Source organism: Coptis chinensis, chromosome 3 (assembly GCF_015680905.1).
Source record: "Coptis chinensis isolate HL-2020 chromosome 3, ASM1568090v1, whole genome shotgun sequence".
Classification (NCBI taxonomy): Eukaryota; Viridiplantae; Streptophyta; class Magnoliopsida; order Ranunculales; family Ranunculaceae; genus Coptis; species Coptis chinensis.
Window position 1 is genome coordinate 38,056,421 of NC_141458.1, and position 22,775 is coordinate 38,079,195.

The 22,775-nt window shown below is 36.2% G+C and overlaps 2 protein-coding genes across 3 annotated transcripts; both read right to left on the minus strand.

The window, feature by feature from the left end:
- Window positions 1-2,257: 2,257 nt before the first annotated feature.
- LOC147509501 (uncharacterized) lies at window positions 2,258-2,941 on the minus strand. Its single transcript, XM_086599232.1, has 2 exons — window positions 2,588-2,941; window positions 2,258-2,504 (listed from the first exon to the last, which is right to left on the minus strand). Exons 1-2 carry the CDS (start codon window positions 2,931-2,933, stop codon window positions 2,428-2,430), a joined length of 423 nt encoding a protein of 140 aa, XP_086455358.1. The 5' UTR covers window positions 2,934-2,941; the 3' UTR covers window positions 2,258-2,427.
- A 4,240-nt stretch (window positions 2,942-7,181) lies between these two features.
- LOC147509502 (CemA-like proton extrusion protein-like protein) lies at window positions 7,182-14,370 on the minus strand. 2 transcript variants are annotated; one of them, XM_086601769.1, is made up of 7 exons: window positions 13,375-14,370; window positions 11,454-11,539; window positions 10,899-11,072; window positions 10,194-10,308; window positions 9,301-9,398; window positions 8,719-8,854; window positions 7,182-7,695 (listed from the first exon to the last, which is right to left on the minus strand). In XM_086601769.1, exons 1-7 carry the CDS (start codon window positions 13,993-13,995, stop codon window positions 7,627-7,629), a joined length of 1,299 nt encoding a protein of 432 aa, XP_086457895.1. In that variant the 5' UTR covers window positions 13,996-14,370; the 3' UTR covers window positions 7,182-7,626. The 2 variants fall into 2 exon arrangements, with proteins under 2 accessions (XP_086457895.1, XP_086457896.1); XM_086601770.1 differs by lacking the exon at window positions 10,899-11,072 and having other exon boundaries at window positions 13,375-14,321.
- Between the last annotated feature and the right edge of the window lie 8,405 nt (window positions 14,371-22,775).

The window sequence follows — 22,775 nt, forward strand, 5'->3', positions numbered from 1 at the left end:
TTTATGTTTATAAAATGTGTTTTGTCTGAAATTTCGTTTATTTCGATTTGGTAATTTAGAATAGACTATGTCCGTTGGATTAGCCACAGATTGATGGTTTGGATTCACTTTGTACCTAAAATATGGCTACGAGAATGTGCCTCTATCCATATATATATATATATATATATATATATATATATATATATATATATATATATATATATATAGTTTTGCTATAGTCGGGACTTTCGGTGATTTTTTTTCTCTCTCCTTTCTCTCTCATTTTTTCTCCAACCCTACTCTCTCTCTCCTCTCTCTCTATTTTATTGATTTTCTTTGACCTCACACACTCTCTCTCCTCTCTCTCCCCTTTATCAAACAATTTCACGTACTTTTTTTTTTCTCCTTTCTCTCCACTTTTTTCTCCAACCCCACCTTTTCTCTCTCTTCTCTATTTACTTTATTGATTTTCTTTGACCCCACACACTCTCTTTCTCTCTCTCCACTTTATCAAACAATTTCACCTTACTTTTTTTTCTCTCTCCTTTCTCCCAACTTTTTTCTTCAACCCCACCTTTTCTCTCTCCTTTCTCTCCACTTTATCAAATATATCACGTGACTTTTTTTCTCTCTCATTTCTCTCTACTTTTTTCTCCCTTCACACTATTTCTCCTACTTTTATGAGTTTATCACTTCCGACCTTGTATCACTTCTCACCAGGCATTAGGCACACTCTCTCACATATCTCTCAGTGAAATATTTTGCATACCGTTCTACTCACTGATACTTTTACTGCATGCAGAGGTATTTGAGTTTGACGCCATGGACGACCCTCCCGTAGAAGTATTTGATTTTGAAGGACCTTTCAGTGAAGCAAAATCCCTGGGACATGCTGAAATCAATTTTGTAAAATCTTATATTTCAGATCTTTTTGATATATGGATCCCTCTTCAATGAAAATTAGCTCAAGCATTTAATAATAATTTATATAAGTACTTTCCACAAATTCTCCACCCACTGTTGCTCTTATTTTATGTTGGCATTTTTTAGTCTTTGAATGTTGAAACCCACCTTCTTGTTTTTGGATACTTTTGCTATTTGTTTATTCAGAATTCCTTTTTATGAACTATGTCTTTCTAGGAATGCTAGAAAAGGACTTGTTACAAAGGGCACACAAGCAGTGGGGGTCAATGAATTCACCTTTTGAATTCTGAAAATGTGTATTGGCAACTTCTTTCGGACCTCGAAACCGATCCTCGGATATTTTATGTTTGGCGGTATGTGCTGGACATTTGCAGATAAGAGCACTAGAAGGGATTTCGGTTAAGTTGCTTTTGTATGTTTTGGTACAGATAATAGGATTCTGAAATGTGACTACGGTAATTTTGAGAACTATGAATGTACTTTGGGAGAAATGATCATTTATTCCATAAGTGCATTGGTGTGACCTGAAGGCTTGAAAGTTACGTAGGGAAATGAAAATTGACATGAATGGTAATATAACAAAAGGGGTGAAATGCATGCCATTCTTGAAGGCACACATCGAAAATTAACTGAAATGTCCATATTGCGATTCGGATATTAGATCCGTGTAATACAACAAAATTATAAGGCATCCGATATAAGTTCCAAGTAACTTCGAGTTTAGTATTGAGTTACGTTCAACATCCGATATATGACGAAAAACACCGGAAGCACATTTGTTTATTATGGTGTTTCAACCAATTTCTCCAACAATTCTCACCCACTTCTTGTCTAACTGGGATGGCCTCTTCATTAGATTAGTATAGAACCCCGCTCAAGATTACAATATTCACTCAATTTAGAAGAGTTTGTCCTGTTTTGCTTTGCTTGTCTATGTTTTCGTTTTGCCTAAGGTATGGCTTCTTGTTTCATATTGATGGGTTTTATCTCAATGTACTTCAAAGGGCAGATTTTTAGGATTTGGGATCAGTATATTGTACCAACCGACGGCGTATCCGGATAAACTCCTTATAACTTTATAAGTTATGTTGCTTGAGTTGTCTCTTCCGGGTTTTGCGAGTTGCTAAGCTAGGCGTATTGTATGGATTTCGGGACCGAGGGGAAAAGGTGTGGGACTACAACTGTACTCTTGGTGTGGAACTTTTATGACACCAATTTGTAGGCCGCCGTAAACTTATATGTCAAATTGGAACAATTCAAGGAAACATTGAATAGTCCTTTGGTTGGAAACTTCGAATCAAATTCTTTAACAAACTTGTACCGAGAACTAGTTGAAGGTCATTAAAAGTTAGAAGTTTAAAAATTCATTAGCTTTAAAAAATAAAATAGAAACACCTAAATTCATATACTAAAGAACAGTGCTAATTCTAGTTACGAACCCCATTTAATTTACTGAAGAAAAAAAAACTACTAACTCCATTTCACAAATGGATAGCGCCACCAGTTCACTATATGGTCCACTCAAGGCAAGCGTTCAACTTCTGTAGAGGCTGACGAGTTACCACCACCATCAGCTGGACTTTGAGTGCCAGTTGAACCTATAACATCCAATATTAAGCTCAGTACAAATAAAAATAAAATAGTAAGTATTAAATAAAAATAGTAAGCAATCGAAAATTACCAATCAACTTCGGACAGTTTCTTTTGTCATGTGATTGCCCAGTAAGTCCACATCCATTACAACGCCTTAGTTGACTTGCTTGAACCTGTGCCTTCTCTTTTCCCCCTTGTAATCTATGTTTTCCACTGCTTTTTGCTTTAACAGGATTTGGCTCATTCAAAGTCACATGTCGATGCGTTTTCTCTATTGGAGAAATTCCAACTCCTTTAATAGCCAGCACTTCCTTAATCTTTTCATGTACCACTTTCAAATGCTTTCCATATACTTCACTTGCCTCTTCACAAGCTACAGCGTCATCAAGTACCTTTGAAGTAAGATGAGATAATTTTGTGTGCCTCAACAACATAAAGTCATTGTTACTATTTTCTTTCACCTCTTTCCCACTATTTGATATTATTTCTTCCAATTTTGTGTCTTTCCTCCATCTACTCAGTATATAAGCATCCGGCAAGTAAACAATTTGTCTAACTTTCAAGTAAGCCAAAAAAAAAGTGTGGTGGTGATATTGAGGTGAGAGTGTGAAGGTGGGGTCGGAAGTTGGGAAGTGTGGAAAAAGAAATTAAAAGATAGAGAGAGAGAGAGGCGTGAGAGAAAAAATTGAGGAGAATGAAAAAGGCACGTGAAATTGTTTGATAAAGTGGAGAGAGAGAGAGGAGAGAGAAAGAGAGTGTGTGGGGTCAAAGAAAATCAATAAAGTAAAGAGAGAGGAGAGAGATAAAAGGTGGGGTTGGAGAAAAAAGTGGAGAGAAAGGAGAGAGAAAAAAAGTATGTGAAATTTTTTGATAAAGTGGAAAGAGAGGAAAGAGAGGAGAGAGAAAGAGAGTGTGTGGAGTCAAAGAAAATCAATAAAGTAGAGAGAGAGGAGAGAGAAAGAGTGGGGTTGGAGAAAAAAGTGGAAAGAAAAGAGAGAGAAAAAAAATCACGTGAATTTGTTTAGTCCGGAAGATTTTTTATCCGGAAGTCCTGACTAGAGCAAAACTGTATATCAGTTTATATATATAATATATATATATATGAAACTAACATCAAAGAACAATTAACGAGAAACATAAAACTAGATGCAAATGCATCGAGCATCGAACTAACCTCAAATAATATTTAACGGAAAATTAGAAATTGGATGCACATACAAACATTAAACTAATCTTAAAAAGTAATTAATGGACAATCGGAATATGGATAAAACTGCATTAAACTACCATCAAAGAATAATTAATGTGAAATCAAAACTTGGATGCAAATACATCGAACTAATATAAAAAATAATTGTTGAAAAATCGGAAACTGAATGCAAATGCATTGAACTAACCCTCAGAGATTAAATTAACGGAAAATCGGAAACTAGATGCAACTGTATTAAACTAATCTAAAATAATAAGTATAAATTGGAAACATTATGCAAATGCGTAGAACTAATCTTAAAAAATAATTAACGGGAAATCGGAAACTAGATGCAACTACATTGAACTAATCTCAAAAAATAAATTGGATGCAAATGCATTGAACTAACCTCAAGAAATAATTAACGAAAATTAGGAAACTGGATGCAAATAAATTCATTGAACTAACCTCAAACAATAATTAACGGGAAATCAGAAACTAAATGCAAATGCAACCTTATCAAATAATAAAGGAGAAATCGAAAATTTGATGCAAATGTATTAAACTAATCTTAAAGAATAATTAACGGACAATCCGAAACTGGATGAAAACGTATTGAACTGACCTCAAAGAATAATTAACAAGAAATTAGAAACTATATGCAATTACATTGAACTAACCTCAAAAAATAAATAACAGAAAATAAGAAATTGGATGCAAATGCATTAAACTAACCTCAAAATATAGCTGTGTTATATGTTGTAGGAATGTCTCAATAAGTATAGTTTTGCATTTAAAACGGTGTTTATCTTATCGTTTTTCGTATGATTTGAAACATTTTGTTATTCAAGTAGCTTCAATATGAACTTCGTCTTATTAGACAATCTCACAAAACTTCAATCAAACTTCTATTATTAAACAACAAAATGAAGCTGGAGGGTTTTATTAATGGCGAGTTATTATTTTTTTTAATAGAGAGTACATGGGGTTCTCATGTTATAACTTATAAGAAATTTGGATGAGTGTTCAATACAATATTTGTATATAATAGTTTTGCATATATAGTTGTATATATTTTTCAGAATAATCAATATAACAAGACCTGTTCGTAGATAATCTTTAAAGATCCCACATAGTGAGTCAGATATAATTTAAAGAATAATTAACAGGAAATCAGGAACTGGATAATCTTTGATAATCTCATATAGTAAATCAAGCATAATTTATTTTTATGTCATATTTGCAAGGACACTTACAGATGGATAGGTAGAAAGTTGGTATTATACACCATATTGGATAATTAAAAGAAAATCGCAAACTGGATTCAAATATATTGAACTGAGCTCAAAGAGTAATTAACGGGAAATCGGAAACTTTATGCAAATGCAATAAATTAAACTCAAAAAGTAATTAACTAGAAATCAGAAACTAGATGCAACTACATTAAACTAACATCATAGAATAACTAACGAGAAATTAGAAATTGGATGCAAATTCTTGAAAAATATTTAACGGTAAATAAGAAACGGTATGCAAATGCATCAAACAAACCTCAAATAGTAATTAATGGGGAATCGAAAATTGGATGCAAATGCATTGAACTAACCTCAAAAAATAATTAATAGAATAATTGATAGAAAATTAAAAACTAAATGCAAATGCATTAAAATAACCTCAAAGAATAGATGATGGGAATTAGAAACCGAATGAAATTGCATCGAACTAACCTCAAAGCATAAATAATCAGAAACCATAAACTAGATACAGATGTATTGAACTAACCTCAAAGAGTTATTAATGAGAAATCGGAAACTGGATGCAAATGCAATGAACTAATCTCAAAGACTAATTAACAAAACATCGAAAAATGGATGCAACTGCACTGAACTAACCACAATGAATAATTAACGGGAAATCATAAATTTGATACAACTGCATTGAACAAACCTCAAAAAATAATTAAATGAAAATTGAAAACATGATGCAAATGTATTGAACTAACATAAAATAACAATTAATAGGAAATCGGAAATTGGATGCAACTACATTGAACTAACCTCAAAGAATAATTAACGGAAAATTGGAAACTTGATGCAACTGCATTAAACTAAAATCATAGATTAACTAACAGACTAGAAAATTAGAAATTGGATGCAATATCCTTGAAGAATATTTAACGAAAAATCGGAAACTGGATACAAATGTATTGAAATAACCTCAAAGAATAATTAACTATAAATCGAAAACCGGATGTAACTGCATCGAACTACCCTCAAAGCATAAATAACCGAAAATTGGAAGCTATATGCAAATGCATTTAACTAATCTCGAAAAATAATTAATGGGAAATTAGAAACTAGATGCAAATGTATTGAACTAACCTCAAAGAGTAATTAACAGAAAATTAGAACATGGATGCAAATGCAATGAACTAATCTCAAAGAGTAATTAACGAAACATTGAAAACTAGATGCAACTGTACTGAATTAACCTTAATGAATAACTAACAGGAAATCGTAAACTTGGTGCAATTGCATTATATTGAACTAACCTCAAAGAATAATTAACGGAAATAGAAACTTGATACAACTACATTGAATTAACCTTAAAGAATAATTAATGAGAAATCGAAAACTAGATGCAACTACATTGATCTAGCCTCAAAGAATAATTAATGTAAAATCGGAAACTTGATGCAAATGTATTGAACTTGCCCCGAAACATAGTTGTATTATATGTATGGAGAATATAATGTCTTGACAATCCCAAGTATAGGTTTGCATTTTAAGTAATGTTTATTATAATTATTTTATTATGATTAAGAATGTCTTGCTATTCAAGTAGCTTCAATATCATCTTTGCCACATTGGGCATTATAACAAAACTTCAATCAAACTTCAATTATTAAACCTAACAACAAAAATAAGTCGATCGGTTTTATCAAAGTTTGATGTTTTCTTTTTACAGGGAGTGGCGCAAGAAATTTGAATGAGTGATTAATATAATTTCCATATCTCATAGCTATGCATAGTTACTAATATTTTTTAGAACATGTTAATATAACAACACCCGTTTGTAGGACGGATTCGAAAGCTAGTACATATATACATAACAATTCCACTCGTAAATGTAAGTATATAACCTCAGTTTATACCACTGTATTGAGAAAATCTTGATTTTGCTTATTTTCCTCGCCTTCCCCATCCGCCTAGTACAATTTGGGTAACTTAATCCCTCCAGCACCAAAAGAGAGCTTAGAGGACCAAGAACTAAAGCCATGCGAATCATGTACCAACCTACAAGCTCCAATGCAAAAGTACAACATGACGCGACCTGCACACATTTTGTACTAACAGGAAACTCCTCTGGCCAAAACCGATCACTTCTACCAAGTGACTAAAGGCTTCAACAATATGAAACTTTAATATATGCATGCCTTTTGTACAATGCTTACTTGCACATCTTAGCACAGTTCCTTCTTATATAATTTGTATGCCACAAGTAATTTAATCTTCTGATTCATAAAATCGACCGGAAGTCAGCAAATTCAGTACAAGCTCTTTTATCTAATCTAATAACAGATTTGAATATGTATATTGAGATCAAGTTTGTAGTTTTGCATTTCCCAAAACATAAATGGAACTAATCACATTTTAAAGGAAGATAAAATAAAAAAGAATTGAAGTAATACATGAGATTCCTGCTTCTCTCTGAAAATTGCAGTAACACCTGAAAAATAAGGGCATTCAAAAAATGATTCTGGCAGAATGCTTGTAATGCGGTTGAGCTCCTTCAGCAAGCCTGAGATTTTGTTCATATTTTCTGAATACTTGCAGGTCCAAACCAGCCCATAAAAGGATTAGACTGAAGACCTAACGACAAAGGAAGAAATAAGTCTGGTCAGGATGCTTTTCTCTGGTATAGTGGTTTTGAGGCCTCTAGTGGCGCGTCATTTCCCGGAAGATATTGGTGACCCTTGGAGATAATCTAGGGAGGTATTTGAATAACTGTACCACAAAAGACAGAAAAGAAAAAAATAACAAAGAAAACAGTAAGCGCCATATAATGACAATATACATGGATTTACAAAAGAACAAATCTACGATGACCCAGAAAAGTACCACACTTGAGCGCTTAGATACATAATACCTGAATATGTTTGTACTAAGGAGAGAACATACTATTTCTACAAGGAACACATCTTCCTGCCAGACTGCACTTTGCACTGCTGAATAACCTGAGCTCAACTAGTACTTTTTACTACCTGAGCTCAAACTATAGGGTGATTATCTTACTAGAGTTAGCGTCTGCTAGTGGAGGGGATCAAGGAGGAGCCATATGATTGGGACATGAGTTAGCCCTTGCTGCAAGGGGGTGACCTACCAAGATTTTACCTGTACTTGAATACTCTTGTAATGTAAAGCGGGTGTAATCTGGAGGGAAAAAAGAAATGCTCTTGTAATATAAAGTGGGTGTAATCTGGGAAAGGGGTACACGATGAAGGTCTCGCAGTATCTTGCTAGGAGACCATCTCTTGAACATTATTGTACCTTTTGAGATATCAACAAAATGAATTGTCCTTGATAGATTAAAAATAGAGAGCTGGCATCTTGTGTGTCTGCTTTTAACTTGTTTCTTTGGGTTGGTTGAACTTTTATGCCAAGAACTAGTAACGATAATGTAGTCGGTTGACTCAATTATTCACATATTCTTCCATACAATAAATCACAATAATTAGATCCGCTAACAAATTTGTACAGGATACTATCAGGTAGGTGATTCAACTATGAGTCTAATGTACTGAATTTTTCTTGTAAATAAGGCTTGAGGATAGAACAAGAACGACTTGACAAGTTATCGAAGTCCAAATATGTTCGATTTATATGTGGCCCAGGTGATCAAACCCCAACTAGATGGGTTCAGCATCACGCATCATGATCCTCCTTTTAATCGTATATATCAAAACCAAGGAACAATATATGAATAAAAACATCTCCAATATCTAAAATATTTAAGTTGTAGGAACATACCCAAAGCTTTACACATGCATCCATTACAACAGGAACAGTGCAGACAAATATGGTCATTGCAGCTTGATCCACTTCAAGCCCATAATGCTCAACAATTAGCTCCACCAGAGTCTGCCAACCAGATTCAGAATGATACCTGCAAGTACACAATGGATATTTGTATTTTAATCTTTCATAAAGCTACTTATGAAAATATTTTAAAGGCTGCTGCTAGCACTTAATTCCATAAAGCTTTACGCAGGCAGGCGTACAATATCATTGCTATTGAGTGCGAAGGTACAGGTTTTTAGGTTGGAGGGAGAGGTGCTTTGCTTCCTGTATCAAAGGGTGTGGTTCAAACTTGAACCAAACCCAGTAAATTGCCATGCGGAGCACTTTTCGAGAGTATAATAACATGTTGTTTGGCTGTAGGAAGATTTTATTGTGAACTGGAAAGAGAGCATTTGAACCAAACCGAATATGATGGAACAGATATCATGATCCTCATATATATCCACAGTAGGATTGACTCAATTTCAATTACCATGCATATATAGTTTATCAATTTGTAAGTATAGTAGTTTCTGTGGAAGAAAAGATTACCCCAAAAAAATGTCTGTGATAAGAATAATAAGGAATGCCTTCCCAGTATCTGAAACATTATTTATTATCTTATACCCAGTAAATTTCAGTAAAGCTACCTGCACAAACAACAAGAAAAATAATCAGCAGCTAAGGAAATTTGAAGTTCAGTTAGTTGGAAGGACCTTTGTTTATAAATAGAATTTTTCATATTGGATACATACTAAACGGAAAGTAACATGTCGATGGAGTACACATGCAATTGATACAAGTAAAGTGTGCTAATGTTCACTATCAGAACAAAATCTATTCCTCTCAAACACCAGAGCACTTCGAAATAACTTGGAGTTCGAATGTCAATATTAAAAATGGGAAGCCTGCTAAAAGAAAGAAAAGAGTATAGCAGGCTCAGTGCTATATTTTGTCTAGGTCACAAAACGACTATATGCTCTCCTTTGTGCCTCCTCTAGGCAAAAGATTAAATGCTATTGCAGAGAAGAACATGAAAGGTAACATGTACAGGTTGATGAGGTCTTCCACTCTACCATAACCTCTAAATGTTTCAAAAAAAGAAAAAACATAGAGACACTCGATGTATTCCTTAAAAGAAATCTATAGATTAAAATGCTATTACAAAAGAGTATATGAATGGGGGTAGACACTACAAACTGGAGCGGAGGTAGCACAGAACAATACAGCCAAACCAATAGCGCCTGTTCACAGAGGAAGATGGGCAGGCTGAGTACATGCAGTCTCTTACTCTGTTTTCTTTCAGTTTTCCTTTATCAAGACAGAAAACACTGACAAGATACATATTATCTTCTCTACTTTATATATGCAGCAAGGAGATAGAGAAAGAAAGTGTCTTATAATAGACAAAGTACAGAAAGCTGAAAAAGTAAAATGGAACTTACTTTGGTCTGGTTGAAGTACAAAAGAATGAATACTGTGATGCCAAATACCATGTCTGACAATATATTGGCAAATGCTCGCCTGTTCTCTAACCTCCATTCATCTCTCAACTCCAACCTGGTAAAGTAAACCAATGAAGGAAGATAATATGAGAAGAGATCCACACAATCATCCATTCTAGATTCAGTCTATTGAAAAAATAACATTTAACATACCCCAGAGAAGAAAGGGAAGTCAAGCGTATAATGCATGTATGAAAAATGTTTATACAGCATCTAAGAGTCTAAGGCTACTTAGTGCAGTGTAAAATACATTAATACCTAGTGCAGTGCTAACCATAATCTAATTTCTTTTGTGGGCCTCTGTTCTTGATGGATACGGATAGGCCCTATTTTATTTTTTATTTACAAATTAAACTTGAATACAGTAATTGAGATTAAATGTATAATAAATACAAAAGTGGGGCTATCCCGTATCCAGTCATCTGTGCAGAACCTAAGCCATCCCAACTGTGGTCGGCACCTGTTAGCTCACTCATCCTTTGCCATCACACATACCCACCTCAACCAATACTACCCCCTTAGCAGGGCACCAAGGAAGGAAATGTTTCAAGTTGATTATATACATTTAAAAAAATGTAACAATGAGACCCCACTCCCCAAACCACACACACACACAAAAGGAGTTACAACTGCTGAAAATCTTACGCTTTGTGCCGTAACTCCAACCAGACCTCTTCATCCGAAAGGGGTGGAGATTTACCAATCTCTGCTTCAAACCTAAATCTTGCTCTCTCGACTTTTATGGTATTTACCATTTCAAGCTTTTGATTCCTTCTCACGTCAAAAAATTCTGCTGCAAGTGGAACAGTCTTCACATACCTGCTTAATGATTCAGATGTCACTTTTGCAATGATAAGGGAATAGTACACAAAGCCAACAATGAATACAAAGTTATTCCTTCAAGGAAAGGTAACTTTGCAATTGATACTCTCCTCTAGCTAAATCTAACATGCACTTATTGGTGCTGGAATAACTTTAACTTAAGAAAGAAAGACATGAGCGAGGTAAACTGCAAACTAGCTCTTCAATACCTCAATCCTCTAGTACAAACTCCAAAAAAGAAAAAGAAAAAACCACATACATCATTAAACAAAAAGAAAGAATATAACTAGAAAAGGACATTTCTAATATCTTGGCATATGCATACAAATTTGAGAACCAAATAATGTGCAACATGAGACATGAGACATGAAAGATTACCTGTCTAAAAATGGCATGAGAACATAGTCGTGAACCACAAAATCCAACGTCCATGGTATAATCACCAATAGTGCCAAGAACTTTGCCTGTAAATGAAAAACAAATTTGAGGCTTAAAATCTTAAACTGCCGGATCTAGTTATTTTAGTAATGACTAATGAGATACATATAAAAGCAAAAGATCCAGCTCCCAATATGAACGATATATGGATATATAATACTTAAAATGGCCAAGTGATTTTTAACGTTGTTGACAAGAAAAGTGTATTGAAGTGAAGAAGATTTTAAAGACAATACCAAATTTGTTTTTATTTTATTTTGTTTTATTACATTTTTTTTAAAAATAAAGTGATGATAGTATATAAGCAATAGAAAATTAACACAAAAGGAATGTGGTGAAGTCTCAAAAAGACTACTTTTTCGGTATACAAGTATACCGAAAAAGTTAGGATACATAATACTTAACTGATCCAGCTCTCAAAGTGAACGATGTAAGAATATATAACACCTAAAATGGTGAAGTACTGTTATGCTGTTGACGGGAACAAGTGAGGTTCAGGGTCAAATAACTGAAAGCAATAAGCAATCATGATGTTTGTGGCAAATTGGTAAAGTCTATTACAAGCAAAATAACTTTCACGATAGGAGTAAGATTTCAATAAAACGTCAGAGAACTTAGGAAACAATCTACAAGCTATGACTAGATGGAAGTACATCCACAATGACCATTTTGAGGATGGAGGTTTACATACACTGTTTTGCTTTGTAGTTTGTATCAACAACTTGGATCAGTCTACATATACAACTAGTTAGAAGGTAACTTATATCTGACATGAGAAATCAAGTAAATGGTAATAAAAAGGTAACTTATATCTGACATGAGAAATTAACTTATATCTTAAGATTTTTGTTTCCTTTACAAGTATTACAAAAGCATGGTACTTCATATGACTGGTGGAGGAATTTCTTCATTGTGTGTGTGGGCGGGGGGAACGAGAAGGGGTCAGGGAATCCTCCAAACATATCCGACCGGATAAACAACTGATAAAACAGTATCAAGCTTATGTAAGCCTCAATTATGTCAAGTAACTTTGTACCTGATGTAAAGACAAATGCTAAACCCAAATATTAGTCCAGAAGCTAATCTAAAGGTAACTTAATGCCATTTTAAAAGTTAGTTGGCTAGTTCAAGTTGGGTTATGAGATCCTTGTGTTAAGATATGTGGCTCAAGTTCTAGTCCACCAACAGTCCATGATGCCCCCCTCCCCCGCCCCTTCTTTTCCTGGTGAAGGTAGGATATGATCCCATGAGTCCATGACCCTAGGTCCAACCTCCCACAGCTTGACCAGCAGGCCAGCGTATTAGTCCCAGATTGGCCAAAGGCAGAGTCCGAAGTTGGGATATTATGTGGGTGCAGCTGGGGTTTCTATCATAAAGATAGATAATAGTTGAGAATCTTTTTTCTTTCATCAATTGTTAGAAGGGAAGAAGAATGCCATATTAAAGTGAAAGGAAAGTATTGAAGTCTCCAGAGTAGTCCAGACAGATACTTTCTCGAGATACAACTATACCAAGATGGTTAATATTTTGTACAGGAAAGCTATTAATTATTATTGCGTTTAAAGTCAAATATTCTGTGCAAGAGTTGCTCTTACTGTGCCTCCTGCCTTATGCAAGACTGTAATTTCAACATAAAAACATCTATATGAATACTACCAATTTTTTTTTACATAGATACTAATTTGATAATAATAACAACAACGCATTTTATTTTGATAAATAATCAACAACGATAATGATACTTAGAAGCTGAAGCAAATCAAATACGACACAAGCAGTGCAACTAAGGATAAAGTTAAGTAACATTAAGAAAAATGTTCTTTCCATGACATGGGTGATAAACTAAAACCAGCATACTTACCGAATTCGAAGAGGCATAGTTGAAAACACGTTCTTCATATGTGAATTCACCTTCTTTCTTTCCAAGAACTAAAGCCCTAATTTCTTCAACCAATCCTTCTCCAAACATCATTTCACTCGGATCAGCCCGAACATCACCACTTGATTCATCCATTCCATCAGCCCAGTCTTGACCCCAAGAAGAACTCCCAACTTCTTCTAATGGTCCTTCCACAAGCCAATCTTCCCATTTCCGATTCTCAGCATTCCTCACATCCTCCTGTGCCTCTCTCAGCTCCGAAATCGCTTCTGCTCTCCTTTTCCATGCTTCAAATCTTTCCTCCTCAGATAATCCATCTTCATTAGAGCTTTCAATATCCTCCTCCTCCTCCTCCTCCACCATGTTGTCGTCCTTCAAACCAAACCAATTACCATCTTCATCCAAAAAGAACTCCTTCCACCAAGCTCTCTTCCTTCGATGACTAGCATTCACAATCACCCCACTAAATCTCCTCCTCTTAGTAACCAATGAAACTAAAGAAGTAGAAATTCTGCAAGAGGGGAGTTTCTTTGGCGGCAAGTTTGGATCATATGTAGTAACAAAGTTTTGGCATAAGACTAAAGAAGTGCTCATTAAGAACATAAACAGAATGCCACATCTTTCAACCTTTCCAAACAATAACACCCTTTGATAAATACTTCACCTCATAAAGAAAACAAACCATTACTCCCCTCATTTTCAACTACCAAGACAAAATAATGAAGTATAACCAACATCCTTTATAGGCCTCTACTTTTAAAATGTACAAGTTTGAGGTGTTGTTACCTTCTGTGCTGCTGCGTTTTGAGTAAGTGGCTTAATGAGTGAGGTGTGGTAAAGAGAGTGGGCCTAAGTTATGGAAAGAAGAAGAAGAAGAAGCGGGAGAGGATAACAGCAGTCTAAACAAGAATATTTTTTCAGATAAAGCCACACTTTCAACTTCTGCTTCTACACTTCTCTTGTACTGCATGTTATAATGGGTAGGGCGGTACCAACCCGAGTCCATATATTTAGGACTGTTGGGTTCCAACTTCAATTAAAATTTATATACCATCCTTCTTATTAGATGAATTCAATTTCTTCCAAGTATGTCGAGATCGACGTTTTATTAGATGAATTCGATTCCAAGTATGTCGAGATTGATAGATTTACTCTTACACTAAAAATGAAAATCAACAACATTGATCTGCCTAAAGTACATAATGTAAATGGAAAAATTTGGATGATTTATTTTTCAATTCCACCTTCCTCATAGTTTTGTACAATTTGTTTTACTTCGTCTTGTAACTTCATGTGTCTCCATGAAACTTAATCACTTGGTGAATCACCACCAGATCAATCTACACACAGTCCATGGAGTATACTAATGCTTCAATTCCCTCCAATATTTCATTATTGCCCAACAGACTTGAGTTAGGTTGTATATATAAATATTTTGTTTCTTATCTCAACTTGCAGGTCTCAAACAAAACCCATAACAATTCACAAGAAGATGGATAAATGTTTTTATCATAATGATAACCGGACAAATACTATTTATAACAGAGGAATGATCATACTTGATGTGTGACACTGCCACCATGAAATGAATTTCTTTGTAAAATGATTATTTTGTTGAAAGTTGAAACGAACATAGGAAATGCATGACCTCGCAGCATCATATTACACAACGTTAAACTTGCACTGCTAGATTTAAAGTGCAAATGGAGTTAAAGGCAGCCGGCATTTTTGCTCGCCCACTCATGGTTCAGGTTTAGCAAGTGATCCTACATGGTTGAACGAACCCAATACATTTGGAGCTACTGAACCATCATGTATTAAGGACACGATTCCTGTTGATTGTTTTTTCTAGTGATGGCAAGTTGACAACCGCCTCAGTTTGTTATGCAGGTCTTAAGCCTTGAAGGAAGTACAAGGTGTTTGTTCTGAAAGAGCCATTGCCATTGGGGAAATTCATTTTTCTTAATTACCAAACAAAAAAGAAAGTGTAACTGCCGAAGCTTTAGAGTTTAGACAAATTAAACAATAAAGAAAAATAATCCAAACAAAATAAATTTCTCGTGTACATTGAATGAACCTAACAGAAGACTTTTGGTGAAAAAGATACTTCTGCATTAATTTGATATCCAAGTCATAATATAGGTTTTAAAAAAAAGGTCATGTACATAGATTTAAGGGTAATTTTGACTTAACCCCCCACAGATGAGTAGCGGTTTGACTAAACCCCCCATTTTTAAAATCATTTGAGTTTGCCCCCCACTCCGTCAATTTTGTATGTAACAGACGTTGGTATTTTAGCTATTGACCATTTTACCCTTATGAAATATTGCCCCCACATTAACACGTTAAACCTAGCTTTGCAAAAACCCCAAACGTTGCCATTATTTAATTCTTGCACTCTCTCTCTTGTATTTTACATAATGGCCATTTTGCCCTTATGTTGGGTTTCCCGCCATATTAAAACGTAATACCCATTTGGAAAAACCACCCAAATATTGCCCTAATATCTCTCTCTCTCTCTCTCTCTCTCTCTCTGGAGATTGTTGTGGGATTGACTTTAGGAAGACTTTCCGATGGCAGTTCTGGGATCAAATCCCAGCAACCGTTACAAGTCACCGTTGATTTAGATCCGAGATCCGTGTGTGTGCACCGAGATCTGTGTGGGTGTGCCGAGATAATCTATTTGCATAAACCCCCAAATGTTTAAGTAAACAGTCAACGAAGAAGAAGAAGAAGAAGCAGAAGCAGAAGAAGAAGAAGAATAAGGTCAGGAAGAAGATTAAGTGTAATAATAGAACCTGAGATGGTTGATTTGTATTGCTAACATCGCAACACAAAATTACCCTTTTCTTTTCTTTAGAAGGTTTCTTAAATACTTGAATCACCAATCATTCTGCTTTGTTGGTGTTATTTAGAGCGGTTTGAACAATATCTTGTAAAGTTGTAAAAGCATTAAACACATTTTTCATCCCTGTAACAAATATGATGGAAGACAAGATCTTGAAGTGCTCACCACTTGAACACCATGTTTCTCGGCATGAGTTGTTGGAATCTTCATGTGTATTTCAAATACTTGTGTGTTGTTTAGTCCCACATTGATGAACCACCACTAGCAAGTGAGGTATTTGAGGTGAACCTCTAGCATAAGGGCGTGCCCTTAGGGTACAAAGGCTTTTTGTGTTAGGAGGGAGGACTCACCCAAAGCCACATTTCCACCGCCCGACCCGAGCCGAAGTCGGCCGTGGTCGCGGGTTGTTAGACTAGTGGGTAGTGGATCATCAATAGCCTAAACTTTTTCTTTTTGAACAAGTTTCGTTTGGAGTTCCGAAACGGTTGGATTCTCAGATCACCGAGAGTTCTACTTTGATTTGGTTTTGTGAAACCGAATTAGAGAGGTGTCCTTCTCCATCTATGATTCGATCATACCTCTATATAAACACAAATTTGTGTTCATTAGAGGGGATCAATCACGTAACGCAGAGAGAGAGAGAGGACGCAGAGAGAGATAGAACTTCGTTGTACTGCCATTTCTACATCGACTAAAAAACGTAAGTCGTGCAGCTATTATTGCTACTACGTAACCAAATAAAACGTAAAACGTAACTTGTGCATATTATCCCTTCATATCACCATACACCTAATCGGAGAAACAGATAAGTCTTTCATTGCTTTCTTTATTCTCTTCTTCCCCACCGCCAGAGAGTTATATTGCCGTTCTAGAGGGTAGTCTATTCTAGTGCAAAGTTAGATGGCTGTTAACCATTGAATCCCGTGGAGGAAGACGCCATCGTTGCCTTTCGCACCATTGGAAGGGCTTAAATCTTTCCTTAAGGACGATTCTAATCCGCCTTGGTTATTACCGTTATTCTTCCTTGTCTTCTATAAGTTTCTTTTATCTGATACAACAATCTTAAGGAAAGATTAAGATGTCTACACCGTTGACACCACGCTTGATCAAAGAAACTAATTTCGAGTCATGGAAGTAACTTCGCTCTATGAGAGATCCGCACCTCTACCAATGCTCGCAATTTACCTAATGTGTCAAAGATTGAATCCTTCAACGGTTCACACTTCAAGAGATGGAGAGAAAGGGTATTCACAGCCCTAGATGTACTCAACTATGCAAAGTATCTCACTGATACAGCACCCATGGAGGGTTCTAATGATTTCGAAAAGAAATCAAGTCGCTTGGCTCAATGGGAATAAGGTATGTCGTCATGCTATTTTGAGTACCTTGTCCAATGAGATATTTGATATTTATTGTTCAAATAAGAATGCACATGATATATGGGAGAGTTTGAACAAGAAATACATAATAGAGGATGCTGGTACTCAGAAATATGCTATTGGGAATTTTCTTAAGTTCCATATGAGAGAGGATAGAGATGTAACGTCTCAAATCCATGATTTTCATGTCTCGATTAATGATTTGAAAACCGAGGGTATTAATTTACCCGAATCCTTTGTTTTGGATGTTTGATTGAGAAACTCCCGAAGTCTTGGAAACACTATAAAAATAGTATGAAGCATAAGCGTAAGCAGATGACTCTTGAGGATGTGATCATTCACATTCACATAGAGGAAAAGAACAAGACTTCGGGATGAGGTGTTGTCTAAGGAATTTCATTCTAAAGCCAATATCGTTGAAGGTAATCCCCAAAGAAATCTAACAAAACCTCTAAAAGCGTAAGTCCAACAAAAATAAGAATTTCAAGGTCAAAGGCACTTCTTTAAAACGGAGTGGTAACGGCAATGGAAATTGTTATGTTTGTGGTAAACCCGACATAGGGCTTTTTCGGTCGCAGACACAAGAAAGACACCGATGATCCTCCCAATGCTAATCTAGTTGAGGGAGATGATATTGTTGCTCTTTGTCGCGGTCACAAGTGTTCATAGCCACCGGGGAAGAGGAACCTGGGTACTAGATTCTGGTGCCACCCGCCACGCCCTGTGGTGATGTTGCAGTTTCCTTCTCAGGATTACATACTAGTGAAAGATGAAAAGGTCTATATGGGTGACTCTAGGTCCGTTCTCGTTGAGGAACAGCAAAGGTTCTTCCGGTTAACTTCGTGGAAAACCCTTTCACTTAGTAATGTTCTTCATGTTCCCGAGATTCGCCGAGAATCTGATTTTCGGTCCCTACTTGGGAAAAGTCGGGCCAAGGTGACTTTTGAGAGTGACAAGTTTGTTCCCGACAAAGAATGAGGGTTTTGTTGGTAAAGGTTATTGTAAATAACAGTTGGTCTTTTCATGTTGAATGTACTTGACAACATTATTATTAATAAGAATGAATGCATTCGCTATTTATTTGCTTGACTCTTTTAATATATGGCATGGTAGACTAGGACATGTGAATGTTCAAGATATGAAAAGGATGAAAGCATGTGGTTTATTGTCTAATATTTCTGATTTTTCTAATGATAAATGTGAGATATGTGTCCGAGACTAAAGCCCAAAGAAACCCCTGTAGAAACTGTGTCTAGAGATAAAACTGAATTACTAACTCTTATTCATACGGATTTGGGTGAATTCAGAAGTACCATGTCTAGAGGGGGGAAGTTTTATTATATTACATTCATAGATGACTTCTCTAGGTACACCATGGTATATTTACTTAGACACAAGCATGAGGGGGTGAGATGTTTCTCAAGTACAAAGCTGAAGTTGAAAACCAGCTTAACTGTAAGATTAAGAGACTTCGGTCTGATAGGGGTGGAGAATATGAGTCTAACCCCTTCCAGGACTTTTGTGACAAGAATGGCATTATTCATGAGACTACTCCACCATACTCTCCTGAGTCTAATGGAGTAGCCGAACGGAAAAACAGAACACTAAAAGAGATGATGAATGCTATGCTTGTAAGTTCTGGAGCTTCCCTGAACTTGTGGGGGGAAGCAATCCTATCTGCTTGCCATATACAGAATAGGATACCCAACAAGAAAACAGGGAATAAGACACCATATGAGTTATGGAAAGGTCATGTACCTACCCTGACATACTTAAAAATGTGGGGGTGTCTTGCTAAGGTTCTTGTGAACGAACCTAAAAAGAGAAAATTGGGACCTAGAACTGTTGATTGTATGTTCATTGGTTATGCTCATAATAGTCTTTGCATATATATTTTAGTAGTAAAATCGATAATAACCTTGTCGATGCTAACACTATTATAGAGAGTAAAAATGCTGATTTTTTGAGAATTTGTTTCCTTTGAAAATTGGCATTGAGAGGTTGGTAGCTCCTAGTGAACAACAATCAACAGATCCCGAATTTTTTGAACAAGAAATTAGGAAGAGTAAAAAGAGACGTAAAATCCACCAATTTTGGTGATGACTTTTACACATTTCTTCTTGATGATGATCTGTGGACGTTATAATGAGGCAATCGGGTTCTCGAGATGCACCTTTCTCGGAAGGATGCTATACACTCGTGAGCTAGATTCGATTATAGCTAATCACACATGGGAGATAGTTGATCTACCTCGGGCTTAAACCTATAACGTTACAAGTGGATCTTCAAAAGAAATTGAAACTAGATGGTTCCATTGAGAAATACAAGGCTAGACTTGTAGTCAAGGGATTCTCCCGAAAAAAGGCATTGACTATTTTGATACTTATGCTCCTGTAGACTAGGATTTCTTCTATAAGAGTTCTAATGGCTCTAGCTGCTATTCATAATTTATTTATTCATCAAATGGATGTAAAACTGCATTTTGAATGGTGATCTTGATGAAGAAATATATATGATGCGACTCGAAAGGCACGATATAGTAGGGGAATGAGCATAAGGTATGCAAGTTAGTTAAGTCTTTATATGGGTTGAAACAAAGCCAAAACAATGGCATGAAAAGTTTGATGTTGTTATGATGTCTAATGGATATCACATAAATGATCTGATAAATGTATTTACTTCAAATCTTTTGATGTGAATTCATATGTGATTATCCGTCTATATGTGGATGACATGTTAATCATGAGTCCTAGCCTTGATGTTGTGAGAAACACCAAGATGTTTTTATCCTCCCAATTTGAAATGAAGGATTTGGGAGAAGTCGATGTGATTCTTGGAATCAAAATCATCGTAAAACGATGATGGCTATACGCTTTCACAAGAGCATTACGTTGAGAAGTTTTTGAAGAAGTTTAACTTTTATGATAGTAAGCCCGCGGTCGACACTTTTATGAGGCAAATAGTGAACTTCAGAAAAATGCTCAACATGGTGTACTTCTCAGTCTAGATATGCCCAAATTATTGGTAGTCTCATGTACTTGATGAATTGCACTAGACCGACATTGCTTATGCAGTTAGCAGCTAAGCAGATACACTCATTGTCCTAGTCGGGAACATTGGAGCGTTTAGAGATTAGCCAAGTACTTGGAGAGGAACAATGAATTACGGCATAAGGTTTAGACAAACTCCACCGTGATAGAGGGTTATTGTGATGCAAACCGGATATCGATTCTCATGATATCAAGTCCACTAGTGGTTATATTTTCACCCCTAGGTGGAGGTGCACGGTCGCTTGGAAATCTTCTAAGCAGACCTTGATAGCTCGTTCAACCATGGAGTCCGAGCTTATTGCTTTTAGATAAAGCAAGTGTTTCGAGTGGCTTAGAAACCTCTTGGCGAGATCTTCCTATTGGTACAAAACCGCCTCGGTATGCATATGCGGATCAGGATTTGTCGGTACAATAGCAAAGGCAAAGAGCAAATTGTATAATGGGAAAAGCAGGCATATTCGATGCGAGACTACTGCCTATAAAGCAAAGAAATTTGAATCTGGAGAGTTGTGGCTCTAGATTATGTGAGGTCGAGTTAAATTTGGCCGATCCTCCGACAAAGCCACTTAACAGAGACAAGTGGTTGATACGTCGAGGGGATGGGACTTTTGCCTTAGATAGAGGGCTTAATAACCGACGGGCAACCCCACCTATGTGATTGGAGATCCCATGAAGTAGGTTCAAAGGAAAAACAAGTCACCTAGTCGCCCGGTATGCTATTGTCTTTATTTGAGACGCCCCACCCTATGACTAGATAGCATTATTGTATACTTTGTATAACTTGAATAGCAATGAGAAAAAGGATGAGTTATTTTACTCTTTAATGGAATCCATAGTCCATTATTTTTTATGAGATAGTGTATTTTAACCGCTATGTACACTTGATGGATATCCACCTACTTGAATGTAGAACTGGGTCGGTTCTTTATGGGTATTGAGCAAATACTCTAGAGCATTCACTTAACACGTGTGTAGCGGCCAAAAAAAAGGAAACAATCGCAGTAACGCATATAATGAAGGAGCAATGTGGGTGCATGTCCTCTATTTTACTACAAGGGAATGTTGGTTCAAAGATTTTTTAATCCACCACTTTCACGTATTATAAGACATGTTACCCTATGACCGGTTCAAGCCCGAAAAAGCACCAAGATCTTATGCATTGTTTTTTCGATTCTCTCTCGGCATTTCGTTAACCCATTTCTTTTGTAATATCCTATTCCAAAATATTGGGGACTATAAGTATTTTGAAATAGTGGGGATTGTTGGAATCTTTATGTGTATTTCAAATACTTGTGTGTTGTTTAGTCCCACATTGATGAACCACCACTAGCAAGTGGGGTATTTGAGGTGAACCTCTAGCATAAGGGCGTGCCCTTGGTGGTACAAAGGCTTTTTGTGTTGGGAGGGAGGACTCACCCAAAGCCACATTACCCAAGACCGAGTCGCTAGCGTCGTCGTGGGCTTGGGCTGTTAGACTAGTGGGTAGTGGATCATCAATAGCCTAAACTTTTTCTTTTTGAACAGTTGGATTCTGTATCAGCTTGGGAGTTCTACTTTGATTTGGTTTTGTGAAACCGAATTAGAGAGGTGTCCTTCTCCATCTATGATTCGATCATACCTCTATATAAAACACCGTGTGTTCATTTAGAGGATCAATCACGTAACGTAGAGAGAGAGAGGACGCAGAGAGATAGAACTTCGTGTTGCATTTCCGCCGCTTCTACATCGACTAAGACGAAAGTCGCGGCAAGCAAAATTTACTTACTCTTCAAATAAAGCGTAAAACGTAACTTGTGCATATTATCCCTTCATATCACCATACACCTAATCGGAGAAACAGATAAGTCTTTCATTGCTTTCTTTATTCTCTTCTTCCCACCGCTTGAGAGAGAGAGTTATATTGTCGTTCTAGAGGGTAGTCTATTCTAGTGCAAAGTTAGGATGGCCGTTAACCATTGAATCCTCGTGAGGAAGACGCCATCGTTGCCTTTTCGCACCATTGGAAGGGGCTTAAATCTTTCCTTAAGGACGACCTAATCCGGCGCCTTTGGTTATTACTGTTATTCTCGTCCTTGTCTTCTATAAGTTTCTTTTATCCGCATACAA

Bases quoted from the DNA above. Each gene is read 5' to 3' on its own strand.
- LOC147509501 (XM_086599232.1), bottom strand. From the start codon at position 2,933: ATGTTGTTGAGGCACACAAAATTATCTCATCTTACTTCAAAGGTACTT. The intron at 2,505-2,587 runs GTAATTTTCGAT...TGGATGTTATAG, and splicing joins AAACTGTCCGAAGTTGATTG to GTTCAACTGGCACTCAAAGT.
- LOC147509502 (XM_086601769.1), bottom strand. From the start codon at position 13,995: ATGTTCTTAATGAGCACTTCTTTAGTCTTATGCCAAAACTTTGTTACT. The intron at 10,309-10,898 runs GTAAGATTTTCA...TTACTTTACCAG, and splicing joins TTGGAGTTACGGCACAAAGC to GTTGGAGTTGAGAGATGAAT. The intron at 7,696-8,718 runs GTATGTTCCTAC...TTTGTGGTACAG, and splicing joins ATGCATGTGTAAAGCTTTGG to TTATTCAAATACCTCCCTAG.